At 39.5% G+C, this 25,894-nt stretch overlaps 1 protein-coding gene across 1 annotated transcript in view; it reads left to right on the forward strand.

The window, feature by feature from the left end:
• LOC556735 (solute carrier organic anion transporter family member 5A1) overlaps positions 1-25,894 on the forward strand; it is a 102,360-nt gene that overhangs the window by 58,820 nt on the left and 17,646 nt on the right. The window contains exons 3-5 of the mRNA XM_087309463.1: positions 5,749-5,881; positions 10,402-10,616; positions 16,934-17,098. Of these exons, the coding sequence (XP_087165589.1) occupies positions 5,749-5,881; positions 10,402-10,616; positions 16,934-17,098 (513 nt within the window). The remainder of the gene's footprint in view (positions 1-5,748; positions 5,882-10,401; positions 10,617-16,933; positions 17,099-25,894) is intronic.

Genomic DNA, 25,894 nt, shown 5'->3' on the forward strand with positions numbered 1-25,894 from the left:
CCTTTGGGTTGTTGTTCACCTCCCTGACTAAGTCCCTTCTCCCTCGATCACTAAGCTTAGATGGCCGGCCAGCTCTAGGAAGTGTCCTGGTGGTTCTAAACATCTTCCACTTACGAATGATGGAGGTCACTATGCTCACTGGAACTTTCAGAACAGCAGAAATGTTTCTGTAACCTTCCCCAGTCTTGTGCCTCGAGACAATCCAGTCTTGGAGGTCTACACTCAATTCCTTTGTCATCATTCTTGGTTTGTGCTTTGACATGCACTGTCAACCCTGGGACCTTATATACACAGGTGCATGCCTTTTCAAATCATGTCCAATCAACTGAATTTACCACAGGTGAACTCCAATTAAGCTGCTGAAACATTCCAAGAATGATCAGTGGAAACAGAATGTGCCTGAGCTCAATTTAGAGCTTCACGTCAATGTGAATACTTATGTACATGTGATTTTTCAGGTTTTTATTTTTAAGTAATTTGCCACAATTCCAAAAAATATATATATTTTTTCACATTGTCATTATGGGGAATTGTGTGTAGATACATAACATTTTTAACATAAAAAAATGTGGAAAAATTGAAGCTTTATGAATACTTTCTTGATGCACTGTACGCAAAGTGTTATGTTGTGTTTGGGCTTGCTTGAATCAGGAACACTAGTTCTAAATACATGTGATGTACTGTGGTTGGCTAAAGTTTGGGGTTGGACTTTAGTTAAATGGTGATTAAAGTTCTAACTAGTTGATGCTTTAGGCTGATTAATACTTCTGCGTAGAGTGAATGGCATGACCCACGGTGCATGCCTTTCGAGTCGTCGTGCACTTCTGTGTACTGTTTGGGTTTCTCAGCAATAACACTTCTAAAATGAAGCAGTAGCAGAAGTATAGCAGAAGCAGAAGTATAAATCAGCCTTTAGCCTGCAGCAGCTAAAAGTCTATACCAGGTCCAGATGCAACCAAATAAATGCTTCAAATCCATTTATCCTTCATGTCAGAAGTAGCATGAGCACTTAGAATATATCATAATTGGAGCAGGGCATCCCTTTACAGCTGTAGACTTGTCACATTCATTGTAAACAGTCATGCAGTATTGTACTGCTTGTGTGTGATGTATACAAGGTTTAATTAGAACTTCCCTGCAGAACAGAGTTTGTAATCAAACAGACAAAATTCAACAATTCAAAGTGTGATCATCACCATTGCTAAATAAGGTTCACAGTGTGAAATGCCTTTGCCCAAATGTCACACCATTCTGCCTGAGTGAGTGTGTATTTATTAGATTTGGCTCAGTCTCTCAGCTCTGGTTTTACAGAGGTCTCTTGAAAGGACAGGAGACAAGAGTTTAAGCCAGTGTAGTCCTGTTTATATCAAATAAAAAGTGACTTATCTGTCTCCTTCAACAGGTTTGTGCTTGTGTTATATAACCCTATAGGCCTTTGGCCAAACCTTCACCCGTTCAGAGACAGATTAGAGATCAGGCCTATAGTCGTGTGGCTGCACCTATCTTCTGTATGATCTTCTGGCTGGAGAAGAACCAGCTTGGGATCCGCACGAGCCATGAGTCTACTGTTGGTTTTTGTGAATGGATGACTGTAGGATCTACTGACAATATACACATCCAGAATCAAAAGCAAAAACACAAAGTAATCAAGCCTTGCATATGCACTTGTCTATATTGAGGATAGGCAAATGCAGCTAAAGTGTTTTAAAGTAAGTCAGTGCACTGAACAGTCATTTACATTATCACCCGTTGGCTATTTCCAGTCGTGCGACTACAATCTACCTAAACGGATGAAGGCTGAATCTACAAAACTGTTAGCTAATCTTGTTTAGTTACTAAATAAAATCACTAATGAGGTCTGACAGGAAAAATACTACGCAGCTTATTTTCTTGATGTTTTAATGTATGACACGACAATACTAAACATCTGTTGATTCCTTTCTATAAACAACTGTTGCCAACAAGATGCAAACAAAGTTGATTTATTTTATTGGTGGCTTGGTGATCAGAACGTTTGAAAGCATTTAAGGTCTTCAGCTTTGAAGGTCAGAAGTTTGAACGCTTAAAAATTAAAGATTTTAAAGGGCCATGAAACCCCCTCGTTTCGGCTGGGTGTTTTCACCGCTACTTTGGAAAAAGTCAGAAAAGTGGGCGTATCCAACTCTGTTTAGGGGGGAGTGTTGGAGGAACTAAAGAGGGATGGTGTGGGAGTGTCTATTTGGGCACGCGCTGAGTTTCAGAGTCAAAACACACACACACACACACACACACACACACACACACACACACACACACACACACACACACAGGGGAGGAAGTGACTGTGTTTACATGGACATCTGTAGTCTAATTATTTGCCAGATTATTAAATGGTGGACTTTAACTGCAGTTTGGCTCTTTCATTCAGGGAATTAATTTATGCCCCTCGCAACAAACGAGATATTTGATTTGAGGAACTGCTCTTAGCGTGTATTTTTCATGCAGTGTTTGATACCGCTCGGCGAATGAGAGAAAAAAACCCTCATCATTTCCCGGAAACTTAGATGCACACGGCAGGTAGTGTCAGAAAGCTGCGTATGTTATTCCGGTCACAAAATGCGGTGAAAATCCTACACGAGGTTAAAGTTTGGTTGTGGTGCTAACATGTTTGCACTTAGTGCAATAGTTAGCTCGATACGAACAAACTGAATAAACAAAGAGCACTGGTCGCTCATTTACCAAATCTGCATAGAGACAGGACAATCACCAGCAACTAGAGCCGCGTCTTTATTAAGAGAAGACTACAAGCGAATCCGGATCTCAGCGTTTGCAGATGAGAACAGCTCTCAGGTAAACAATGTTCCTCCTTAGACACGCAAGTTATTGTTGTCGAGCGTCGCGTACACTGTAATCCACGCGTGACTCTAGCTGATCTCTCACAGAGAGAAAATGAAAACAAAACTTAACTGCAGCAAACTATAAAAGCAACACTTCACGCTTGTTTTGGTGTCTCTGTCGTCAAAACACTGTGACAGTAATGAATATTAATGAAGTTGCACAATAGAGCACGCTGATTGGTTTGAACCAAGCCTTACTCATGCATTAATGCAGCACACTCTGGGACGTAATAAGACACACTCTGGTACAGACGTCCAGTCTGCACGCTGGAATACACGCTATTCTCTCATGACCGTGATGCAGCTTCAAAAATTTGTTTCAAACCGGAAGTACGAATTTGCTTGAAATAACGCAAGACAACCAATTTACACATTTTAGTGAAATATAGGTGTCCTAATAGTGTTTATAGCAGTGTGGGACACATATACGACTGTCAACAGCTCAAAAAATGTGTTTTCGTGTTTCGTGAACATGTTTTATAATGTTGATGTGATAGTTTGATAAAATGGCTAACATTTGTTTAAACAAGCTTTTAGCATGTTTTATAAACCAGCAAGTTTTGCACATTATGATTTAGTGTTAGTGTGCATATTTTTATTCTTATTCTTTTTTTTATGCTAGTGATAGATCAAAGTTTTTAACATATATTTTATTAGTTAAATATCTAGAAAAACATTCAACCTATTGCTTAAAAACAATAACTTTTTTTAAAACTCTTATAGAAAAACCAGTTTGAAGGTCACGTCAACGTTGGCTGAAAAAAAAAAAAAAACTCTTGCATAAGTTAAATTCTAAATGTTCACTCCCTGTAGAATGCAGTACCCGCCTCCTTCCCAAAGAAGACAAAATATAATGCTCATAATAATACACATAATGTCTCTTTATGTTGTCTGCAGATTTCTCATGAGCCTGAAGTACAACATATCATGTCAGTGAATTAAATACATTCTTTGCTAATAAGAATCAGCTTAGGATTTCTTCTATGCGAGTCAGTTATATTGAGTTTCTTTTCACTGCCTGCATCTGATAAGCTTGGTTGAACTGCTTCATGGGTGATTTCTGTCAGCTGGATTAGCTAGTTAAATCACAGAGTGTATATTTTTTGTAAGAAAAACTAGTGGGCGGCACGATTATTCATTCATTCATTTTCCTTGCAGCTTAGTTCCTTTATTAATCTGGGGTCGCCACAGCAGAATGAAACGCCAACTTATCCAGCATATGTTTTACGCAGCGGTTGCCCTTCCAGCTGCAACACATCACTGGGAAACACCTATACATTTTGATTCACACTTGTACCACATGTCTTTGGACTGGCAACTGGAGAAAACTCCACAAAAATGGGGAGAACATGTGAACTCCACACAAACATACCAAATGCCCCATTCGAGGCTTGAACCAGCGACCTTTTTGCTGTGAGGCGACATCGCTCCCCACTGCGCCACCGCGTCACCCAGCATGGTTATTACAGCGTTATTTACAGCTTTATTCACAGCCTATGCAGGTTTTGTTCACTAAAGTGGACATCATTCACGTACATCCTCCCCGTGGTACACACAGCTCACTGTCAGCTCACGTGTGATTCGTGGCCTCGAATACATCATTATATGAAGACAGAAATTACATATTTGGGTGAAATATACTTTATTAATACAGTAAGTGACTTTTTCAACATCTTATTGAGATGTCCACTTTGCTGAGCAACGTGAATAAAACAATTTGAAAAGCTTGTGTGACCGCCTTTACGCTTCTCTTCTGACCTTAAAAATATAATTGGCTGAATCAGAAAAATGCTGAATTAAGACCGTGTGGGGGTCGAATCGAGATTGCAATCTTTTTTCAATTATTCGTGCAGCCTTACTGTCACCTCACAGCTTATTCGAGCCCCTGCAGTGTCAGGTGGCATTTCTGTGTGGCGTTTGCATGTTCCTCCCGCGTTCGCGTGGGTTTTCTTCGGTTGCCCCTACAAGTCCAAAGACATGCGCTATAGATAAATGGGGTAGGCTAAATTGTCTGTAGTGTATGTGTGTATGTCCTGGTCCTTCAGATTTGGGGTTGAACGTTGGGCTTATGACCCACCTCGTAAAAATTACATGTTATGAAACGCCAACATGGTGTGGCTAAATATCAACTTCAATATAAACGGCCCTGGGAGTAAGAGTAAGACAGAACAACTAGTGGCTCATAAAAGCCATTTGTTGGGAATCAGTTGTGTTTCATTAATCGGACAGTATGTTTTTGTATTCGCCTAACAGAACTTGTTTGGTCCTGTTGGGAGTCTTGGAATACATTGGTTGGTAGCATGCATGTTTCAGATATACTAATAAGAACAGACTGTGTCTATCTCATATGAGAAATCACATTAAATGAATTTGTTGGAATACATGTGGAATTTTATATTATTGTACCTTCTAAAAATGAAACATCATATGGGTTTTGAAAACTAATTTGTTTTCAGAACAAATGTATTTGGGTTTTAATTGGATTACAGTCTGCATACAGTACTGAATATATTTTTTATTCACTACAAAGAATCTTCTGTATTACTCTTACTTTTTTTTCACCACTTGTGCCATCTCCCCTATGTAATATGTTTCATTTCAGGTGTATAAACAGAACTGTACTGTATGTCCATTAGAAAAAAAACACTACTAATACAGAATGTTCCTCTACTGAGTGAAAGCATGATGCACTATTAATGATTAGCCCATCACACTGTTCATCATCTCTGTGTGTCTGACTCAGTGGTCCAATGAGTCAAGAGTGTCACTAAAAGTGGGAAGAATATTAACGGCCTAATCTGACCTGCCGTGTTATGAAAAAAGTTATCATGTGGGTGTTGTTGTGTAACGTGGTTGTCTGTGTGTGTTTCAGCTATTATGTATGTGATGGGGGCTTTGGGGCCGGCTGCGGGGTACCTGCTTGGAGGCGTTCTCATCGGCTTCTATGTGGATCCCAAAACCATCGTCAACATTGAGCAAAGTGATCCACGCTTTGTTGGCAACTGGTAAGTGCTGTTCTTGCATTAGAATAACCTTGGTCATTCTAAACAAGGTAAACTAAATCATGGGTTATCTTGGATCATGTTTTACATGTTTCTCATAATTCACAAAGGGTTAATGTATAATCGCATTTCACAGTGTTCATTCCCAAGCTATGAGTTAACATTGTCATTTGTGGTGTCATTGATTGGATGAATCTCTTTATATAAAGGCACTAATGTTATGCATCCTTATTTATTGCAGAATACTGTAATTTTTTTCCTTGAATGGAGATTTTAAAGTAATTTCTTCTTCAGTATAATTGTCATATTTGTTGCTAAAATTTGACATATTTTCCCCTTAAAAGATGAAATGAATGCCTGTATTTTTAGGAGTATGTTTTGAAAAGCTAAGTGTGGTACTTTTTATATCTGAAAAAGTATTCTTTATAAAAGTGTGATGGAATGCATTATGTTGAAATAGTTCTGTGATATTTACATAAAATCTATATGACTTGGATAGGTCCAAAAATTCTTCAGAAATTGTAGACAAGCCTATTTAGAAACCCGGCAATTGCCCTTATAATGAAAAGCTCTGCTTTTACCTTATTTGGAAGGATTGTGAATATTAATGAGCTCTGCTCTTGTGCCTCTGCCTGAGCTCTCTATATGATTCTCTGCATGTCTGTAATGCTCACTCAATGTGATGTACTCTGAAATACACGTGCAAAATAATGAAACTTTTTATTTTATTTTATTATTATTATTTTTTTTCTTACAAAATTAATAGATGCTTTTGACTTTTGTTTCAAGTTAAGAGAGAAGTTCAATTTTGGAGCAAATGAGCTATCTGTCCATAACTGCTCCTGAGTTATTTGTTATAAACTAATATTTGAAATGTAGACTAAATTGTAATTATACCCAACAAAAGAGATATTCAGACATGTATTTAGTAGGGGTGTGACAATATGAGACACAAGATTGGGTTGATGAGAATGAGACAAGATTTTTATACATTTTTTTGGAATCCTTAACGATAAAATATATAAAGGGAAAACTTAAAAGTCTTTTATTCAACTGAAAAAAAAAATGCAAAAGTGCTAAATATTTTGCTAATATATGAATGGAAAATAGTGTTTATATATAATTAAAAATATTAGCAAAATATTTGCTAATATAGAAATATATATGAATGGACAATTTTTATTCAAATAAAAGAAAATCACAAACAGCAAAACAATTTAGGTGCTTTTTTTTTAAATAAACTTGTAATAAATGTTATTTTACTTCTATTTTAATGAATTATGCCATAAATGACATGCAAACACTGCAAAATACTTAGTTATAAACTCTATTGACTGGAAAACCTCTGAGCTATTGGATGCGAGTATGGACTGGTAGGAGAGAGCGGTTTTAATGGAGTTTGATACTTAATGCCAAATGAAAAGAAAACTTCTGTTTTGTTTTATTCGGATGGCATAAATGATGACTGATGACTGGTGTGTGCGTGCACTTTGAGGAGATGTGTGTGTCTGTGGTGCTTTACTGACTAGGTGCAGAGAATAGTGTCAAACTGTCGTGTGTGTATGGCTTATCCTGTCGCAAAATGTGGCAAAAAAAATTTTAATATGTTAAATAAAAAATATTACATGATGGTAATAGTTGGATTACCGAGCTTACATGTCTTTACTGCACTTCAGCAATGTGACTAAAATAATTCACTTCTTAATTTGTGTTTATGACGATTATGACTTTAAGCAAATCTAAAGTGTTATTCCGTCACATGGTTAATTTGTGTGGCTGCAGTTGTAGCAGCCTTTGCTTTTGGACACAGCAACATTTGAACTCCAACACAGAGGCAGCCAGGGTTCCCAGGTGTGTGCAGAGCAGGCCCGGCGCCAGGAAGTCAAAACTGAGGGGGCACTTTAAATCCATAGGGGGGCACTAGACCTGGTGACTGATTTTGGTCTCTTGTTTCTTTCATTTAGGCTATTTATTCACATTTATTATTACTTTGCATTACTGCCTAAGTTCCTGACCTAAGGCAGTAATATAGGCTACGTTTTAATAGTAATAACAATATGCAGTTTCGCTATTACGAATTTTATTAACGATAGTAATGCATACCGCTTATTAATGCAGACGGATCGGCTTCAGTGCCAAACGAGTGCTTTAAGTCATATGTTATTCTCCTTATTTCCGTTTTATTTCAAATAACAGACATATGAATGTTTAAAGTTTTAGGTAAAGACGTCAAATTATGCCCACACATGCAAGCTGACCCACGATCAGACTATTCGTAACCGGTAAATAAATATAGTGAAATCAGCTTAACCGAGTCATCCCGCTTCACGTAGCCTATTATCCAACCAACATCATTTTTAGGGAAAAGCAAAATGTTACAATTTAATGTCATTTAAAACAATTACTTAGTTACATTTTAAGGCATTAGTGTAGCCAGAAAAATACCTAAAAAAGATACTAAAATTCACAGTTATTACCATGAAAACTGGTTAAATTTTGGCACGGTTAACACGCAACTCAAAAACTTTTTTTTTAATCATTTTAAATGTAAAAACAAAGATTTATCTTAGGCTATCATAAGTGTGCTTTTTTCGTGATATTGTAAACCATCATAAATCATAAGGTTACTAGGCCTACCCGTCATTTTATTTATTAATTATTTTTTTTATTAAGCCTTTTTTTAATAGCTTGTTTTCAGGTTATTTTCATTTTAGGGCCCTGAGTTACAAGTCAAAACAAACTCGATATGTTGTATTTTAGCTCTTAAAATAGATCTACAATATATTTTATGTTGTTTAATTTTGCTTGAGCAAATAGTAGTATAGCCTAAATTACATATCTTTAAAAGATTTCATTCAGCCTACCTGCAGCGCACGAGGTTTCTCGGTTGATCCGCGGTAAATCCACTTAAGCACTATGCCTATTCCATTTATAACACTGCAAACTTGACTTCGCAGGCCGATCATCTTTAAACCCAAAAGGCATTTATTATGTGTTATACCTTGACTGCTGCTGCATAATGGGATGTTTCTCTACACAACTGTAAAAGTGCGCTTTTTAGCAAAATGAAAGCGAACTTTCAAGGGTTCTGCGTTTTGTCAATTTTAGCTTAATTGTAATAATATTAATAACTAAATTAAAATATTATTTATAGTTTAGCCTAATGTGGGACTGTGCAGTAAACTATTTATTTTTATTAAAACATTTTTATTAGGCTACATGATCTTCCCGAATAACTAATAAATGACTGGCAGTTGCGTCTCTGCTAAAATTAATTTAACAGTAAATTTCTTATGTGTTTTTCCTTTTAGAGCTCAAGAGAGTTGTGTTTAAATAATTAGTTAACCAAAACATGTAATGAATTAAGCTGCTCCTATCATGTCACCCACTTTTCTCCCTTGTGAGTTGAGTGCGCCTCCATCGCCGTGTGCTCGTTTTAAAGGCTATTTACGGGCGCACCAGACCTGACGCGGGGACCGGATCTCTGGACTATAGGACTAGCTTTAATCTCACCATTTTCATAATTCAATTGCTATGTCATATATTTTAAAATATTTAAATGTGTGTTCTGAAGGTTGGAACGACGGGAGTGTTAATAATTAATGACAGAAAGAATTTTTAGTTTGAGTGAACAATCCCTTATGAAAACTGGGGGGGCACAAACTCTTTCTGAGGGGGCAATGCCACCCTTTGCCCCCCCCGTAGCGCCAGGCCTGGTGCAGAGCACTTGATTTGCGGTTCAAATCCAATCCTGTCTTCAATCTTCAGTGCTAAATTCAACCTCACACTCCATCATAACATCACATCTCATCAGACAACTTTTCACTTCAGTGAGGTCTCACAAGATCTTGTCACACCCCTAGTATTTATAGTTGTATTTTGTGGTTTTAACATATCTGAGGCAGAAATTTTATTTAACTCCAGAAAAAAATCATAGTTAGAGCAGAGTGATATGACTCGATGCATAAATATGCATTAAACACTTTTTCAACAGTGTACATGTGTTTGCTGCCTCATTACAAACATACATGTGTCTATTGCTGCATTAAAAACACACATGGAAGAACAAGAAAACTCACGGTATGCCATTTTGAAATACTGAACTCTAAGGTAAACTCCTAGGTAAATTCAGTTTACCTTGTATGGCCCCTTTAACTGTACATCATTTCACACTGCACATTGCAACGCGGATCAGTGGTGCAAAAAACATTAACCCTGCTCCAAAGCAGCAGTTCATAACTCAGATAAAAATAATTTAATTAATAATTAATAAATAATAATTTTAGTTAATACTGCTTTTAGTTTTAGAAGTGTCAAATGTTCTTTTACCCAGAGTTAAAAGTGGTATTTAAAATGGTGATAATCCAGGGTTGATCAAAGTGTGAAGAGCATTAGAGCATGTGTAGCTTCATTCCAACCTATGAAGCAATAACTAAAATAGCACCTTTTTTTTAATCTAACCTCAATCTTTTGAAAAAAAATGAAAGAGTAATAATTATTAACGCATAACACTGTACTTATAGGTGGAGTGGTTTCCTTCTGTGTGCTTTCGCCATGCTGTTGGTCATCTTTCCCATGTTCACATTCCCCAAAAAATTGCCCCCACGTCACAAGAAGAAGAAGAAAAAGCATGCGGCGGACAGTGCATCCAATGATGACGATGATGTCCTGAAAGAGAAATCCAACAGCAAAGGCCAGACTGTGGCTTCCTCCATGGGCTTTGGGAGAGACATCAAAGGTGCGTGTGTGTGTGATAGAGGTCATGTGATGATGCACGCGACAGGAAGCTTGCATATACATATTGAAGTGTTATCTATTTTTGTCCTCAACACATTCTGAGAAACATGAGATTAGCAGAGATTAGAGCTTCAGTCATCATATTGAGAGGCCTTTGTCCAGTGAAAATTCTTTTTTGCCCACTCATTTTGGGTGGATTGCGTGATGTAAGGCTGTGAATTGTCATTTAGCTGATGCTTTTGTTCAAAGCATCTTACAGAGCAGTTATTATAAAGATTGTACTCTTGGGGTTTAGTGTCCTAAACAGAGACAAGGTTTGCAATTTTCCACTTATCAGCTGAGATATTTAACCATTAGGCTCATTTAATTAAACAGTGCTGCTGACCACCACTGTCAGGAGATTTTCAAGTGATGCTGCTGATGTGGAATTGTAGATTGATGATAAAGCTTAAAAAGTTATAAATGAAGAGCGTGTAAGAAAGCTGAAGTTGTTTTTTCATTATTCATATGGGAAGAGCCTTAGTGACAATTCCGCCATCCTCATCACTATTAAGAGTCCACTTTACTTTAACAAACCACTTTGTAACCACTTTAACAAACCCACAGTTACACTACTGCTGGGAAGCTGTTTCTGAAACTTAAAGGAATGGTTTGAAGTCAAGTGAAATTTGCTGTTAATATACACACATTCAAGCCATCCATCTGTCCATCCTCATTACTTTTTCTTTCCAGTTGAACTCTAATGAATACTTTAAACTGCCACTTTGAAAATCATTAGGCATATATAAGCAATACATCATTTTTACCTATTGCTTTTGATGATGCATTAAGCTCTTTAATGAAGTAATGAACATTATTACAACATTATCACCTTTTAATTTTCAACAGTTCTAAACATAGTCCCGACGCTAGAATGCGAGAGTGTAGTGGGAATATGTTATTTAAAGTGATAGAAACTGATTTCTGCCTTCTAAATTAAAATGGCTTATTAAAAGACGCATTTTAAAAATAATAATAATTGAAGTCACATTCTAAATAAACTGTAAGTAATAAAGACACTATTGGGAGTAGATGTAAATGTGGATAAATGGAAATAAAGTTAAGATTGGTGAGCTTCAAATAAACAAATATAAAGTATAAAGTTTTTTTTTTTTTTTTTTTTTTGTACAATGCATCAAACTGTCATAACAAAGATTGGTAATGACTTCAGGAAGTCTTGCCTCCTTGAAGCCGCCCACCCAACACAAAACATTGGCACAATAATCTCATTCGTTAGTGTTAGTTTTGTGCTGCAAAAATATTTGTTTGTGCTGTTTTGTTTTTTTAGATATTAAAATAATTTGTAGGTCATTCAGCTCCCCCATGTTTCAAATTCACCCCAAATGTTATTTTGTGCTTTGTATTGTGCTGTTTGTGTTGGTGAAAGATCTTTTTGTGCTGTTTCTGTTATTAAAATATTAAACATTGAAATGACACCATCAACCCAATCACATGCTCCAAATGTATCCAAAATAACATTGTTTGTTTGTGCTTCATTTGTGTTTGTTTGTCCTGGTAAATGTTCTATTGGTGCAGTTCTGTTATTAAAATATTACATATGAAATGTTACCCATGGGCAGTGTTGGGTATAAGTTACTTTTAAACCGTAATAGATTACAAATTAATGATTACTACTGGAAAATTGTAATCTCATTAAATTACTAATTACTTAATGTAAAAAGTAATCAAATTACTAATTACTTCAAAGTTACTTTTAAAACAAATAAAATATACCTATAAAAATACAAAATAAACTGCATCTCTTTCAGTAATTTAATATTTACTAAAAAACATGACAATTGGTTGATCACATCAGCTTGACATATTCAAAAGACTTAAAGAGTCTCTCATTCTCAAAACACTCTCAAAATTCTCTCATCATTCACTTGTTCCAAACCCGTTTTGTCTTTTTATTTATTTATTTTTTTTATTTATTTTTTTTTTCTTCAAAAGAAGACATGAAGAAAACTGGATACCTGTAACCACTAACATCCATAGTATTGACAAGCACTGCTGTGTTTGGGTGTTCTGTGTTTGTCAAAGGTAATTAGTCTACCAAAATGTATATACTCCTTACAAAGTATATAGCTGATCGGTCAGTTTTTGTCCATGTGATACTTGGTTTAAACTGGTGTGCCTAAGAAATGCGAGTGTGCAAAAGATGGGATGTGTGAACTGCCCCAATCAAGCATAAAAATCTAATTTTGGGCCGCCGTGTTTTTGTTCTCCTTGGTTACGAGTTTTGTCATAGCATGCTTTCTGTTCAAGTGCTTGGACAAGTTGCTGCTTAAGTTAAAAACAGTTGAAAGTTCTTAAGAGACTGGACGTAGACTGCATTTCACCGCAATATTTTAGTTTTTACGCTCAATGAAATCAAAGTACTTATTAACTGACATTGCAACGGAAAACGTGATTTAAAAGAAGTATTTTTTATTCTAATAACTATATTTTTAATGTAAGTAACACAATTACATTGACTTTAGTGACTGTAATCAAATTACACAAATTCAAGTGCGGTTTTACTAATTTCGAGAGGATCACGTGCTTATGATCAACATGGCTGGCACCACATTAGATCCGTAATCTGCCCAATCAGATAATTACGGACGCATTATAAATAACCAGAGCTTTTCACTCAAGTTATCTTCATTTTGAAGTTCCCCCCCTTCCACCCCTACTTTCCCCCTTTTTTTCCAATAGAGCAGGACTGCGGCCCAGTGGCTAGCACTGTCTCCACACAGCAAGAACGTAGCTGGTCTAGCCTCTTACTGGGCTGGTCGCCATTTCTGTGCGGAGTTGCATGTTCTCCCCATGTTCGCTAATCGACTAATCCAAATTAACATTTAAGATAAACCTGAGTATACACTTCCCACACGCTGACAAGCAGGGGAGTTCTCGAGACCTACCTGAGCTCGAACACCCCTCTTGCCCTTCTAATGAGAGGGAACCCCGGGCTCGAGGATATTACGAGCTCAGGGCTCTCTCCTGGGACAGCATGACAATTACGCTTATTGATCATCAGCTAAGTGTGAACTCTTGAAAATGTAATTTGTTACATTACTGCATTCCTCAAAATGTAATCAGAATACAGAAGCACGTTACTTTGTAACACGTTACACCCAACTTTGTCCATAGGCCACCTGACACGATCCTAATTTCAAATTCACCCTTACTAGCTAATAAGGTGAAGGAAATAGATTTTAAATTATTACACAACATTGGGGCTACGTGACCTACAAATATTATTTTATTATCTCAAAAACCAAAATGGTACAGACGAATATTTTTGTAGCACAAACTAAATTTATTACAGAATTCTAAAAAAATGCATCACAAATTTAAGGAGTTTAACTGTTTTCATCTGTTTTTAAGGAGCTTAACTGTTTTCAGCCCTGACAGTAAGAAAAATTTATTTTGCACCTAATAAACGTATTACAAGGGTTTTTTGAAGGCACACTGCAGACTGGAGTATTGAAGCTGAAAATGTAGCTTTGTCATCAAAAGAATAAATCATATTTTAAAATGTACAAAATCACACGTTTTAGTGTATTTATTTATTTAAATAAATCCAGCTTTTGTGAGAAAAATAAACTTTTAAACACATATTCAAAAAAAAAAAAAACAAGCCCAAACTTTTTAACTTTTCTTATCGCAACTCTTCTGTATCTAAACTGTTGCCAATTATTATTTGCCCGGAGAGACTTTTGTCCTGCTTTGACAAATGCATACAAGTGACTACAACCCAGACAAGCCTTGTTCTATAAACCCACTGTAACCTACTTCCATTCCTCTCGGCCCGCATGTGTTCGCATAACTAGGCTTTCAACATACTGTTCTACTAGGCTTACAATGGGGTAGAGTAGTTTCTCAGACTTTTATGTGGATACAAGACAAGCTGTATTATTCATTGCTTGGTGAAGCATTTAATCTGATTGCTTTGTACTGACTCCTGTCTGTCCCAAAGAGGCTCTGAGGGATAAGAGTTCAAGATGCGGCTGCAAATTAAAGTTTGATTATAGCTGATCACCATGGAAACCGTGCAGCAGCGATAACCTGCTAATTAAGAGTTGCCTTTGTTGGCCATGATGAAGCACTTGGATAAAACCAATAGGATTAAAGGGATTAGCTAGTGAATCCAGAAGAGTTGAGGAGACACCATGTTTAGGTTTAGCTGGCCTTACCTTATTAGAACCGCAAACATCTGCTAGTATGGATTATGAATGCTTTTAGAGCTGATGGGTCATAGAAAGCGGCTCATTTCTGTGACCATAAGCATGCCATGTATACTGTATTTTTATCTTGTTAATTATGAGTGTCATACAGGGTATCCGCGGGATCTTAAAGTGTCTTAATGTCATAAATCTCAAAAACAAAATTTTAGGCCTTAAAAAGTCTTTAATTTACTGAAATATTGGGTTGTAGGTCTTAACTTTTGTAAACAGGTCTTAATTTTCCTTTGTTCATGTATAGCTACCATCTATCCAATCACCAACAATGTATCTCAATAAAAAAAATATTTAAAAATGTAATTTTTAACTCTATTTATCATAATGGTTTAACTATTTACCCTTAAAATAATAACAATAAAATTGGAAAACTGGACTGACAATGTTTCAGTTTACTATAATCTTCTATGTGAAGCTGCTTTGACACAATCTACATTGTAAAATCACTATAGAAATAAAGATTAGTTGAATTGAATTTAATAAAACAAAAACATTTGTTTAAAAGTTCTCCATGTATTTACTACTGAGGACGCTGACCTGGTCAGACTGTTGTACATGCATTTAGTTTATTATAGTTCTTAAAACCTTTAAAACCTTTTTCATTTTTTTTTATTTTTAAGAAAGGGTATGCTTTAAAAAAAAAAAAAAAGTATGTATACTAGGGTTGGGCGATGTAGACCAATTTATCATTGTACGATGTCTAATGTAAAATATTGTGATGGACAATGGCCTCAGTCATAGGTGGCGGTGGTCTTTGTTTTACCCATAACCAAATCATAAATAAATAAAGTTAAGTTACCCACAATTTACCACCTGTCCATCATCTTTTCCACAGGACTCTGGCATGAATAGGCAGAGTGATCTCTGTCGTTATAATGGCATTGACAAACTTGGTTGGTAAAAAAGGTGCACAACCAATAAGAACCAACCAACAGTATCTAAGGTTTTCGCCAAAATTACTACAAGCGTGAAAGCAAAAGATTGAAGCAGTGTACTGACACTGTGACACGTTACCTGATAGATTAAACAGTCGTTGGATAGTGACAAGATAAATGGTTCATGGTTAACAACTAAAGTGAGATGTGATACAGTGGTACATCCTTGATGAACTGTCCGATGTGCACTGCTCTCTGGGGTTTTGTCCTCAAAGCACCCGCTGACTGCCTGGAGCTCAGATGTGCGTGTATTCAGCAGTGCATGCCTGTGTGCGGAGGATCAATATTTTTCTTCTAGAAAAAGTCTTATTTGTTTTATTTTAGCTAGAATGAAAGCAGATTTACTTTTTTCAATACCAGTTCAAGGTCAATATTATTAGCCCCCTTAAACTATTTTTTTTTCGATTGTCTACAGTACAAACCATCATTATACAATAATTTGCGTAATTACCCTAAATTGCCTAATTAATCTAGTTAAACCTTTAAATTGCCCTTTAATAGGAATACTAGTATCTTGATAAATATCTAGAAAAACATTATGTACTGACATTATTGCAAAGATAAAAGATATGTTAAGAAATCTGTTGAAAAAAAATATTTTCGTTCAGCAGAAATTGGGGGAACAAATATACAGGGGGGCTAATAATTCAAGAGGGCCAATTATTCTGACTTTAACTGTAATTATGATTTAAATCAAAGAAATATATAAATTCTGACAAAAAACTAGCCTTTGACAAATGTAATGAGAGAAAGAACTACAGTCCTGTGAAGCTGTTTGGTTAAAGTTGGAATACTCATATCGTAATTTCATTAAATTAGGTTTTATATTTCTGAGTAAAGAACATCAGAAGTAAATTTGATTCTAGTTTCATGATGTTCCCTGGCATGTTTTTCTTAGTTATCACCCAAAAGTCACATGAAATTAATCATTTAATTACAAATTATTTAAATGTAATCTATAGTCAAATTTAAAAAATTAAAGTCTATTGTTTAGTATTGCTATGTATTTAAGTCTTTATATCTTTTATCATTTATCATTTTGAGTTTTTATTAAATCTCAAGATAATCCATAGCTAGTGTATATGAGCTTATAGGTTTGTTTCTGTTTTATTGGCCAGATCTCCCCAAGGCTGCAATAAGAATCCTCAGCAACATGACCTTCCTGTTCGTGAGTCTGTCCTACACTGCCGAGAGCGCCATTGTCACTGCCTTCATCACCTTCATCCCCAAATTCATCGAGTCGCAGTTTGGAATCCCTGCCTCCAATGCCAGCATATACACAGGTACTTGATTATCACATTTCATAATAGAAATAATTAAACATCTTGTTCTATATTCCATTTTTATCACCTTAACACTTCTATATATGTCAATTTCCCTTCTTGTGTTATCACACATGGCACATGATTCACACTGTGTTCGTCACGTTATACAACATGTTATAAATGACTTGTGAAAGCATGTGTGATATGCCTTTTCACAGCTGTGCCTGCTTATTTTGTTAAGGCATGTTTGATTTGCTTCTATATAAAGATGTCTAACCAAATAGTGTGTTATTGGATCTCTAGAAGCCGTAAGATCAATATCTGATGCATTTATGTTAAATAAACCCTCAATAACATCTTGTCCTCCATCTTAAACTCTGGATAATTATTGACCTTCACATATGTCTGAATATCTCAGCGCAGATGCTCTCTCATAAGGTAACGGGAAACTGGCCAGGATCCTTAATCACAGCCCACCAGGACTGAGATGAGAGCTTGATTCAGCACGGGGTCATTGCACTTTGATCCAGTTTATTTACTGTATTCTTATAGTATTATTTACTAAAGTATTAAAATAAAAAAACTAAACTAAATTGAAATTCCAACCAACTCTGTGCCAAAGCTTATTGAGAAATATGATAAACTGTAAAATAAAAAAGTACATAATGTTTCTTATTATACTGTTTTTGTTATTAATTTGGCTCATGTCCAATTGGTGTAGATGGAGGGGACAGGGTTAATCACCAGTATTGCAGCCAGTCACTAGGGGCCAATCAAATTGTTGTGCCTTTGCTTTTTAGTGTGTGTTGTTTGACACAAAAAAACAGACCATTATTACAATTTATTTAGATATTTAGCTAAAATCATAAATTATAATTGCAGACAGATTATCAAATAATAAAGACCCATTTCCAGATAGTTCTTTGCACAATTCCTTTCACATTGAAACACTTCAACTGTAGCACATGGTAGATATTTTAGGATTTCCTCCTTATATTTATTTACATATGAATGGCTTTTCTTGTGTTGCAAACATGCTCAGTAGCTCACCTGGTACTTCATTGTTTTTCTCAATTTCACAATCGCTGAATCAAATGCAAAATCAACAAAAAGTAGAACATTTTTGCGATCCTGCATAATTCTCAATTAAACACAAAATAATCGCAAAAAAATTTAAGTAACTTCATGAAACATCCCATTTCAAACCATATAATCAAATTACATTATTTCAGTTTGCAATTTGTTTTACATGACGTGATGTATTTGAGTCTCTTTCGTAAAATGACGTCTCAAGCCTGGTTTATACTTCTGCGTCAAGTGACCGGCGTGACCCACGGCGCATGCAACGAGCGTAGCTGTGCATTTATACTTCTGCGCGCTGTCTCTGTCGGTCTGCATTAACACTTCCAAAACGCTATTGGGCAGTGAGGTGTAAAGGCTGATTTATACTTCTGCGTCAAACACCGGCGTAGGCTACGGCGCTGACGCATAGCCCTTCGCCGTGGCCATCGCCGTCACTGACGTGCACCTCTCAAAAATTGTAACTACACGTCGCAACAACGCGTAGCGCAAGCTCTGTGATTGGTCGGCTTGCTAGCGCCGACGAGTCTGGGCGGGACCGAAAGCCTGCGCGAATGGCGCGAGCGATTGTTTACAAGTGTGGAGTCCCGTGAAGCTTCGGATGGAAAGTTTTGTTCTTTGTTTACCTCATGGTTAAAGTTGTTGCACGTCTGCCGGTTCCTGCCTCAAAATGAGCGAGTTTGAGTCACTTGTACATCCAGGAAGTGTTCAGAATAGCAAAAAGAAGCGAAGAAACTCGACACAGAGGAACATTTACACCTCACTGCCCACTAGCGTTTCGGAAGTGTTAATGCAGACCAACGGAGACAGCGCGCAGAAGTATAAATGCACAGCTGCGCGCGATGTCTGCGCCGTGAGTTGCGCCGGTCACTTGACGCAGAAGTATAAACCAGGCTTAAATGTTCTCCTGTGTCGAGTTTCTTCTCTGCTGTTTTGCCTTTCCTGAACACTTCCTGGATGTACAAGTGTCTCAAACTCGCTCAGTTTGAGGCAGGAACCAGCGGACGTGCAACAACTTTAACTATGAGGTAAACACAAAACAAAACTTTTCATCAGGAGCTCCTTCACGGGACTTCACACTTGTAAACAATCGCTCCATTGAGCTCGCGTCCAGCTCGCGCCATTCGCACGGCTCTCTGTCCCGCCCAGACTAGTCAGCGCTACCAAGCCGACCAATCACAGAGTTTGCACTACACGTCGTTGCGACGTGTAGTTACAATTTTTGAGAGGGGCACGTCAGCGACGGCCACGGCGAAGGGCTATGCGTCAGCGCCGTAGCATACGCCGGCGTTTGACGCAGAAGTATAAATCAGCCTTCACCTGCGCCTCACAATCATTACATTACACAGAAGGGGGGCTGAATTGTTTTGCAGCCTGTGCAGTAAGCAGATGTGGATGAAGTGCTGGTGATTTAAACGTGAACTCAATGCAAAGATGGCATCCTGTGGTGCGAATCGGGTATTTTGTGCGTTTGACGCGCTTCAGATTGCAAAAGAAAAAGTGAGAAACATCTAAATGGAGCAACGGGACAGACAGAACAGCAAGCAGTTTACAATGATGGGAATTAGTTCAAGGATGATAGCCACTGGACGTGATCAACAGGACGTGATCAACAGGACATTATTTGTGCTATACATGTATGACTGATATTATGGTGTGCGTAAAATTGATAAATGTTTTCGTTTAACTCTTTCGTGCAGTTAATGAGAGAAAACGCTTCCCTGCCACTGACAAGTTCTAAGTTTTAGGTGTATTACTTTAGGGGAAGCCCTAACACATGTGCTGAATGAGGTATATGTCAGATACTCTGGGGAGTGAAATCTAAGAGAAACTAAGATTGTGGATAAAAATAAGGAGTTATACAACCTTCCTTTGGCTTAATTCTACTGTTTTAAATCTGTTTTAGATCTTGTCTTGACAAGAAACCAAAATAAAGAAGCTTTGTTTTTATGATTTTTGTCATTGTCACTAACTATGTTTTCATCCAAAAATGCGAATAAACTTGGTTATCGCTGAAAAAAAAAAGGATTATTGCATAAAAATTGTGCGAATAAAGCAGCGCTTCCATTCTAAGAGTCAAAGCAAAAAAATAGTCACTTCCTGATTAACTAGTGCCAAATATCAACATTAAAAGTTGAATTTGCTGCAGTAGGAGAAGCTGTGTCAATCTTTTTTTTCATTAAAAAAATGACTTGCACCTCAGAAGGCAGTCCTGACACGCAGTGAACGCACTGTGGCATTTCAAATTGTTATACACGGAGCACAGGCGCTCTTGATTCTGGAGGTCATTAATAATATAATAAAACTACTATTTAAATGGTAAGGCATTTTAAAATGACCGAAACATTTCAGATGTTTTACAGTGTGCTCAACCTGCTGGTTTGTCCATTTACACATATTTTTATCATCATATGATCAATTAATAACAAAATCATTTTTTTTATGTGCATACTTGAATTTGTTTTGTAAAAGTGTTTCCCTCGCAGTTTATGCGCATCTTTTCTCATGAAATAAAAAGTTTATACTACTCACTTATGCGCATTTTCAAAATGTATGCACATCATGGCGTTTCCATCAACTGTTTTTTTACACGCATATCCAAAATGCATATAAAAAAAGGTGGATGAAAACGTAGCTACTGTGTCACGTTGGTTTGCACACCTAACATAGTAGGTTAACTAATAAAGTACATGACGGTAATAGTGTATGTATGCGTGTATATATATATATATATATATATATATATATATATATATATATATATAAACATATATATTAGTGGTGGGCCGTTATTGCCGTTAACGTGCTGCGTTAACACGAGACTTTTATTCTGCGATTAATAAAAAAAATATTGGCATTAATCTATTCTCAAAATCGGGCTGGGAGATGGATCTTTTCTATGCAACCTATGATGACTTTCACCTTGATTTTTTTAGCTCGACTGTATACTTGACCGGTGAGCCGTCTGACAAAAGACTGACTTTAACTGCAGTTCCCCTTCGGGGGGAACTCCAGCACTATAAGTGGATTTGATTGTAAAATCCACGCATTGGGAGGTTCGGTTCAGAAGCTACTCGTCTGAAAGAGTATTGAACGGGCCAATTAAGAATGAATTGGCAGCGCAAGCCTGCGCAGGTGAGCGGCATAAGCAATCAACTGAGTATATAAGCTCACCTGGCGCCAGCAGACGCTATCCTTTTCGCTTCAGAGACTTTCTGATCGAGTCGATGAGGGTTCCTCCTGCTGTGACCAGCGATTCTGAGCGAACGAGAGCATTCTCCCGGTCCAGAGTGTGTACACGCAGCGGCAGACGGTCGAGTTGGGTTTCTCCCTTGCCTGGCGTTCTTTGGGTCCGGTCCTCCAGAGCGGTGCGTATAAAGTTGCAAACTTCACAGAAAGAGCAACACAGTCGTGCAGCACGTCCTTTTCAGGACGGCGCTCCGACTGTGCGTTTCTGGATGCGGTGGTTTCCTGTCCTCGGATGATGGGCACGAGCACTGCGTTGCATGTCTGGGGGGTCCAGCATGTTAATGCGCTGCTCGCGGGCAGTTCATGTCGTCATTGCGATGCCATGACTGTTGCGCAGTAAAGATCGCGGCTAGCCTTTGCAAAAGGGCGAACCACCCCAGTTGTCCCCTGCTCTGCAGCGGGCACTCGGGCAGATCTGAGGGTCTCAGCGAGAGATAATCCGTCGCCCACGGGCCCGGGCCCGCGGACCTCCCGCTCCTCTAAGCGCTCCATCCAAGCTTCGGGCGGGGGAAGCGATCCGTCTAACAGATGGTAGCCCTTACGCCCGATGACACCGGAGACCAGACGTCCACCGCGGCGTCGGAGGGTGGGCTTTCATTGTCCGATGATATCCAGACCCGCTCGCCCCCTTCGGGCTGGTGAGCGCTGTCACTACGGATCCTGAAACGGACATGTTAGCCGTGCTTTCCCGGGCTGCTTCGGCCGTGGGTTGGAGATGGTTTATCCCCCAGCTCCGCGGCCGGACCGACTAGAGGGGCGTTCCCTTCTTCCCGGAGGTGCACAGTAGGCTCACGCGGTCTTGTAAAGCACTTTTTTCTGCTCGTGCTGCGTGTCCCTCCACCCTAACCACTCTTGACGGTGGAACAGCCAGGGGGTATGTGGCGATTCCTCAGGTTGAGTGCGCGATGGCGGTAAATCCGCGCGGCGCCTCTTCTTGGCGGGGTCCGCCTCGTCTCTCATCCAAAGCCTGTAAGTTATCTACCTCCCTCGGAGCTAGAGCTTACATAGCTGCGGGCCAGGCTGCTTCCGCCTTGCATGCGATAGCCACCTACCAGCGCTACCTAGCGCAGGCGCTGGCCGAGCTGCACAAGGGTGGGTCCAATCCAGGCTTACGAGCTTCGCACCGCCGCCGACTTAGCTCTTCGGACTACTGAGTCCGCTGCGTGTGCGTTGGGGAGGACGATGTCCACATTAGTGATCCAGGAGCGCCACCCCTGGCTGATATGCGCGAAGTCGACAAAGTCCGCTTTCTTGACTTTCCCATATCCCAAGCCATGTTCGGCGACACCGTCTGTGAATTCACCCAGGAATTCAAGGCGGTGAGAGAGCAGTTGGTGGGTGATGTCTATCGGCAGGCCGTAGCCCGCTCCGCCCGCCGTGCCATTCATACCTGCTCCTCGCCGAAGGCGCCCGCCTACGAGAGCTGCTCCGCCCCCGCACACGCCTCTGGCGAAGCGAGCGCGTCGGGCACCTCGGAAGCAGGCAGCCCCCCTGCCCAGAACGCCGCTAAGTCTGGCAACGGACCGCGAAGCGTCCCTGGGACAGGCAATCTGGAGAAGAGGGAACTTGCTCTTTCCCCGCTGGAGGGCGGGGCCCCATTTCCAACGGCACTTTTTACTGCCATGAAAACATTATGAAAGGGCACTTTTCACTTCCCCAGATGTGACAGCCCGAAATCTGCCAGTCTGGGACGCTATGCTTTCTAGCTTGCAGATTCGGTGCGTTTCGCCAGTGGCTCACGAGCGCTGGGAGGACGGTCTCCTTTCTCCCACCCCTCGAGCCTCCCCTCCGGAGCTCGGGTTCGGAGTGAGAGCAAATATCTCACCTCCAGCTTTTCCGTGGGACCCGCAAGCTTCCCGGATCAGCACACCCACTCCGCGCTGCCCCACTGCTGGTACGTCAGCGATTGTAGCGATGAGTCCATTAGCGGGAGCTCTGCCTGCCTGGTTAGCGCGGGCCAGCTCTTCGCGGTGGCTCATACGCACAATCAGACTCGGCTATGCGATTCAGTTCGCGAAACGGCCCCCCAAGTCGCGGGTGTGTATTCACCAGGGTCAGCCCCCTGTCTGCCCCTGTCTTGCGAGAGGAGATTGCTGTCCTCCTGGCGAAGGATGCAATCGAGCCGCTCCCTCCAGCCGAGATGGAGAGCGGGTTTTACAGCCCACACTTCATCGTGCCCAAAAAGAGCGGTGGGTCACGGCCAATCCTAGATCTGCGCGTTTTGAACCGCTGTCTGCACAGGCTGCAGTTCAGAATGCTCACGCAGAGGCGCATCCTCCGGTGCGTTCGTCCTCTGGGTTGGTCTGCAGCATTAGACCTGATAGATGCGTATTTCCATGTCTCCACTCTTCCTCGCCACCGAGTTTCTGCGGTTTGCGTTTGAAGGTCGAGCTTGGCAATACAAAGCCCTCCCCTTCGGGCTCTCTCTGTCTCCGCGGGTCCTCACCAAGCCCGCGGAGGGTGCCTTAGCACCCCTTCGGCTCGCGGGCATCTGCATACTCGATTTCTTTACGACTGGCTGATTTTTGCCCTCTCTCGGAGCAATTGATTGTGCACAGAGACAAAGTGCTCTGGCACTTCCACCTGTGGGGGTTTCAGGTCAACCGAGAAAAGAGCAAACTCGCCCTCGTGCAGAGGATCTCTTCTCTCGGGCTGGAGTTGGACTCGGTCACCATGGCAGCGCGCCTCTCCGGAGAGCGCGCTCAGCTGATGCTGTACTGTCTGAGAGAGCTCGACAGTAAAATAGTGGTCCCACTGAAACTATTTCAGAGGCTCCTGGGGCATATGGCATCCGCTTCATGCCGCTCAGATTATTCTATATGAGACCACTTCAGCACTGGCTGATCACGATCGAGTCCCCAGACGCGCATGGCACGCGCGCGCACACCGAGTCTCTGTTACTGCGCTGTGTCGCCGCGCCCTCAGCCCTTGGAGCGACCCCTCGTTCCTACAGGCCTGGGTGCTGGAGTTCCCCCCGAAGGGGAACGTTCGAGGTTACTAAAGTAACCCTTCGTTCCCCGAGGAGGGGAACGGAAGCACTATACTCCGTCGCCATAATGACTGTCCCTTAGCTGTTAAAAGTCTCTTCAGCTTAAAAAGGATAGCGTCTGCTGGCGCCAGGTGAGCTTATATACTCAGTTGATTGCTTATGCCGCTCACCTGCGCAGGCTTGCGCTGCCAAATCATTCTTAATTGGCCCGTTCAATACTCTTTCAGACGAGTAGCTTCTGAACCGAACCTCCCAATGCGTGGATTTTACAATCAAATCCACTTATAGTGCTTCCGTTCCCCTCCTCGGGGAACGAAGGGTTACTTTAGTAACCTCGAACGTTCGGCAGTTTCACTTTAACTCAAACATTTTGTTCATGTCCCTTGACAAATTGGGGTATTAGATGCAAATGAGTAAGGACTGGTGAAAGTGTTATGGAATTTAATAACGCACGAAAAATTTCCTATATGCATACTCCATGTCTTAATTTCATTTTTGTTTAATTCAGTTATGACATTAGTCACATTGAGGTAATCAAAAATCGCTGTTTGAAGCTTATGTAGACCTACAGTTCAAAATTTACATTTAACTGAATAAACAGTTAGTAAACACAAGTACATCTTATTTAACATCATTTATTTTCATCACCAATTATCATAGTAGAACAGTTTCTCAAGCAGTTTGTGATGCATTTTGGAAACAGGAGACATATATAACATATATATATATTTCTGGGAATTACCACAACAACAAAAAATTGTCATTTTTGTGAGACACACGTTTTTTTTTTTTTTTTTTTTTTTTTTTTAAAGAGATTGAAGGATGTAAAACAAGGTAAAATGTCCCAATAAATAATTTTTTATCAAACATGTATTCCTTTTTAGCCTAAAATTACTTACTTTGTTTCAGTATACAATAGTGCCTCATTTTTTGTGGGAGTTGCGTTCTAAAAATTAAAAAAAATTTGTGAAGTAGATTGCTTTATTTTCACACTTCTCTCATGTTTAAAAACTCTCAAAGTTCAAAACCATTTATTTATTCCATAATGGTGCCCTACAGCCACGTAACTTCTACCTTCCTTTAGCATGTCCAGAAGTTCTTCCTCTGCCTTTTGGGTGCTACAACAGGTGCCTTTAACGGTGAAGAACATTTTCTTCGACATTGTGGGGAGAAAACATGCAAACATACAGTACAGCACTTCAGTCACACTGCTAGCGATTAAAGATTTATGTAAATTTGGCAAGCTGTGTGCATTCTTTACTGTACAGTGGACACGGCATGGAGGAGATTGATTGACAGTGTTCAACAGCCAGTCAGGACACAGAACACAATGCGCTAATCAGAATGCAGAATAAAATGCGCTGTAGAAAAAAAAGCATGTCAAATTGCACAAAAAAAAAACGGCCATGAAAAGTGGTCCTCATTATAGCGAAGGATCACTGTATATGCACTATTGCCTGCAAACTGCAATAATACAGTGCGTATATTCATATAGT

The sequence above is a fragment of the Danio rerio genome, chromosome 24, assembly GCF_052040795.2.
Source record: "Danio rerio strain M-AB ecotype USA chromosome 24, GRCz13ab, whole genome shotgun sequence".
Classification (NCBI taxonomy): Eukaryota; Metazoa; Chordata; class Actinopteri; order Cypriniformes; family Danionidae; genus Danio; species Danio rerio.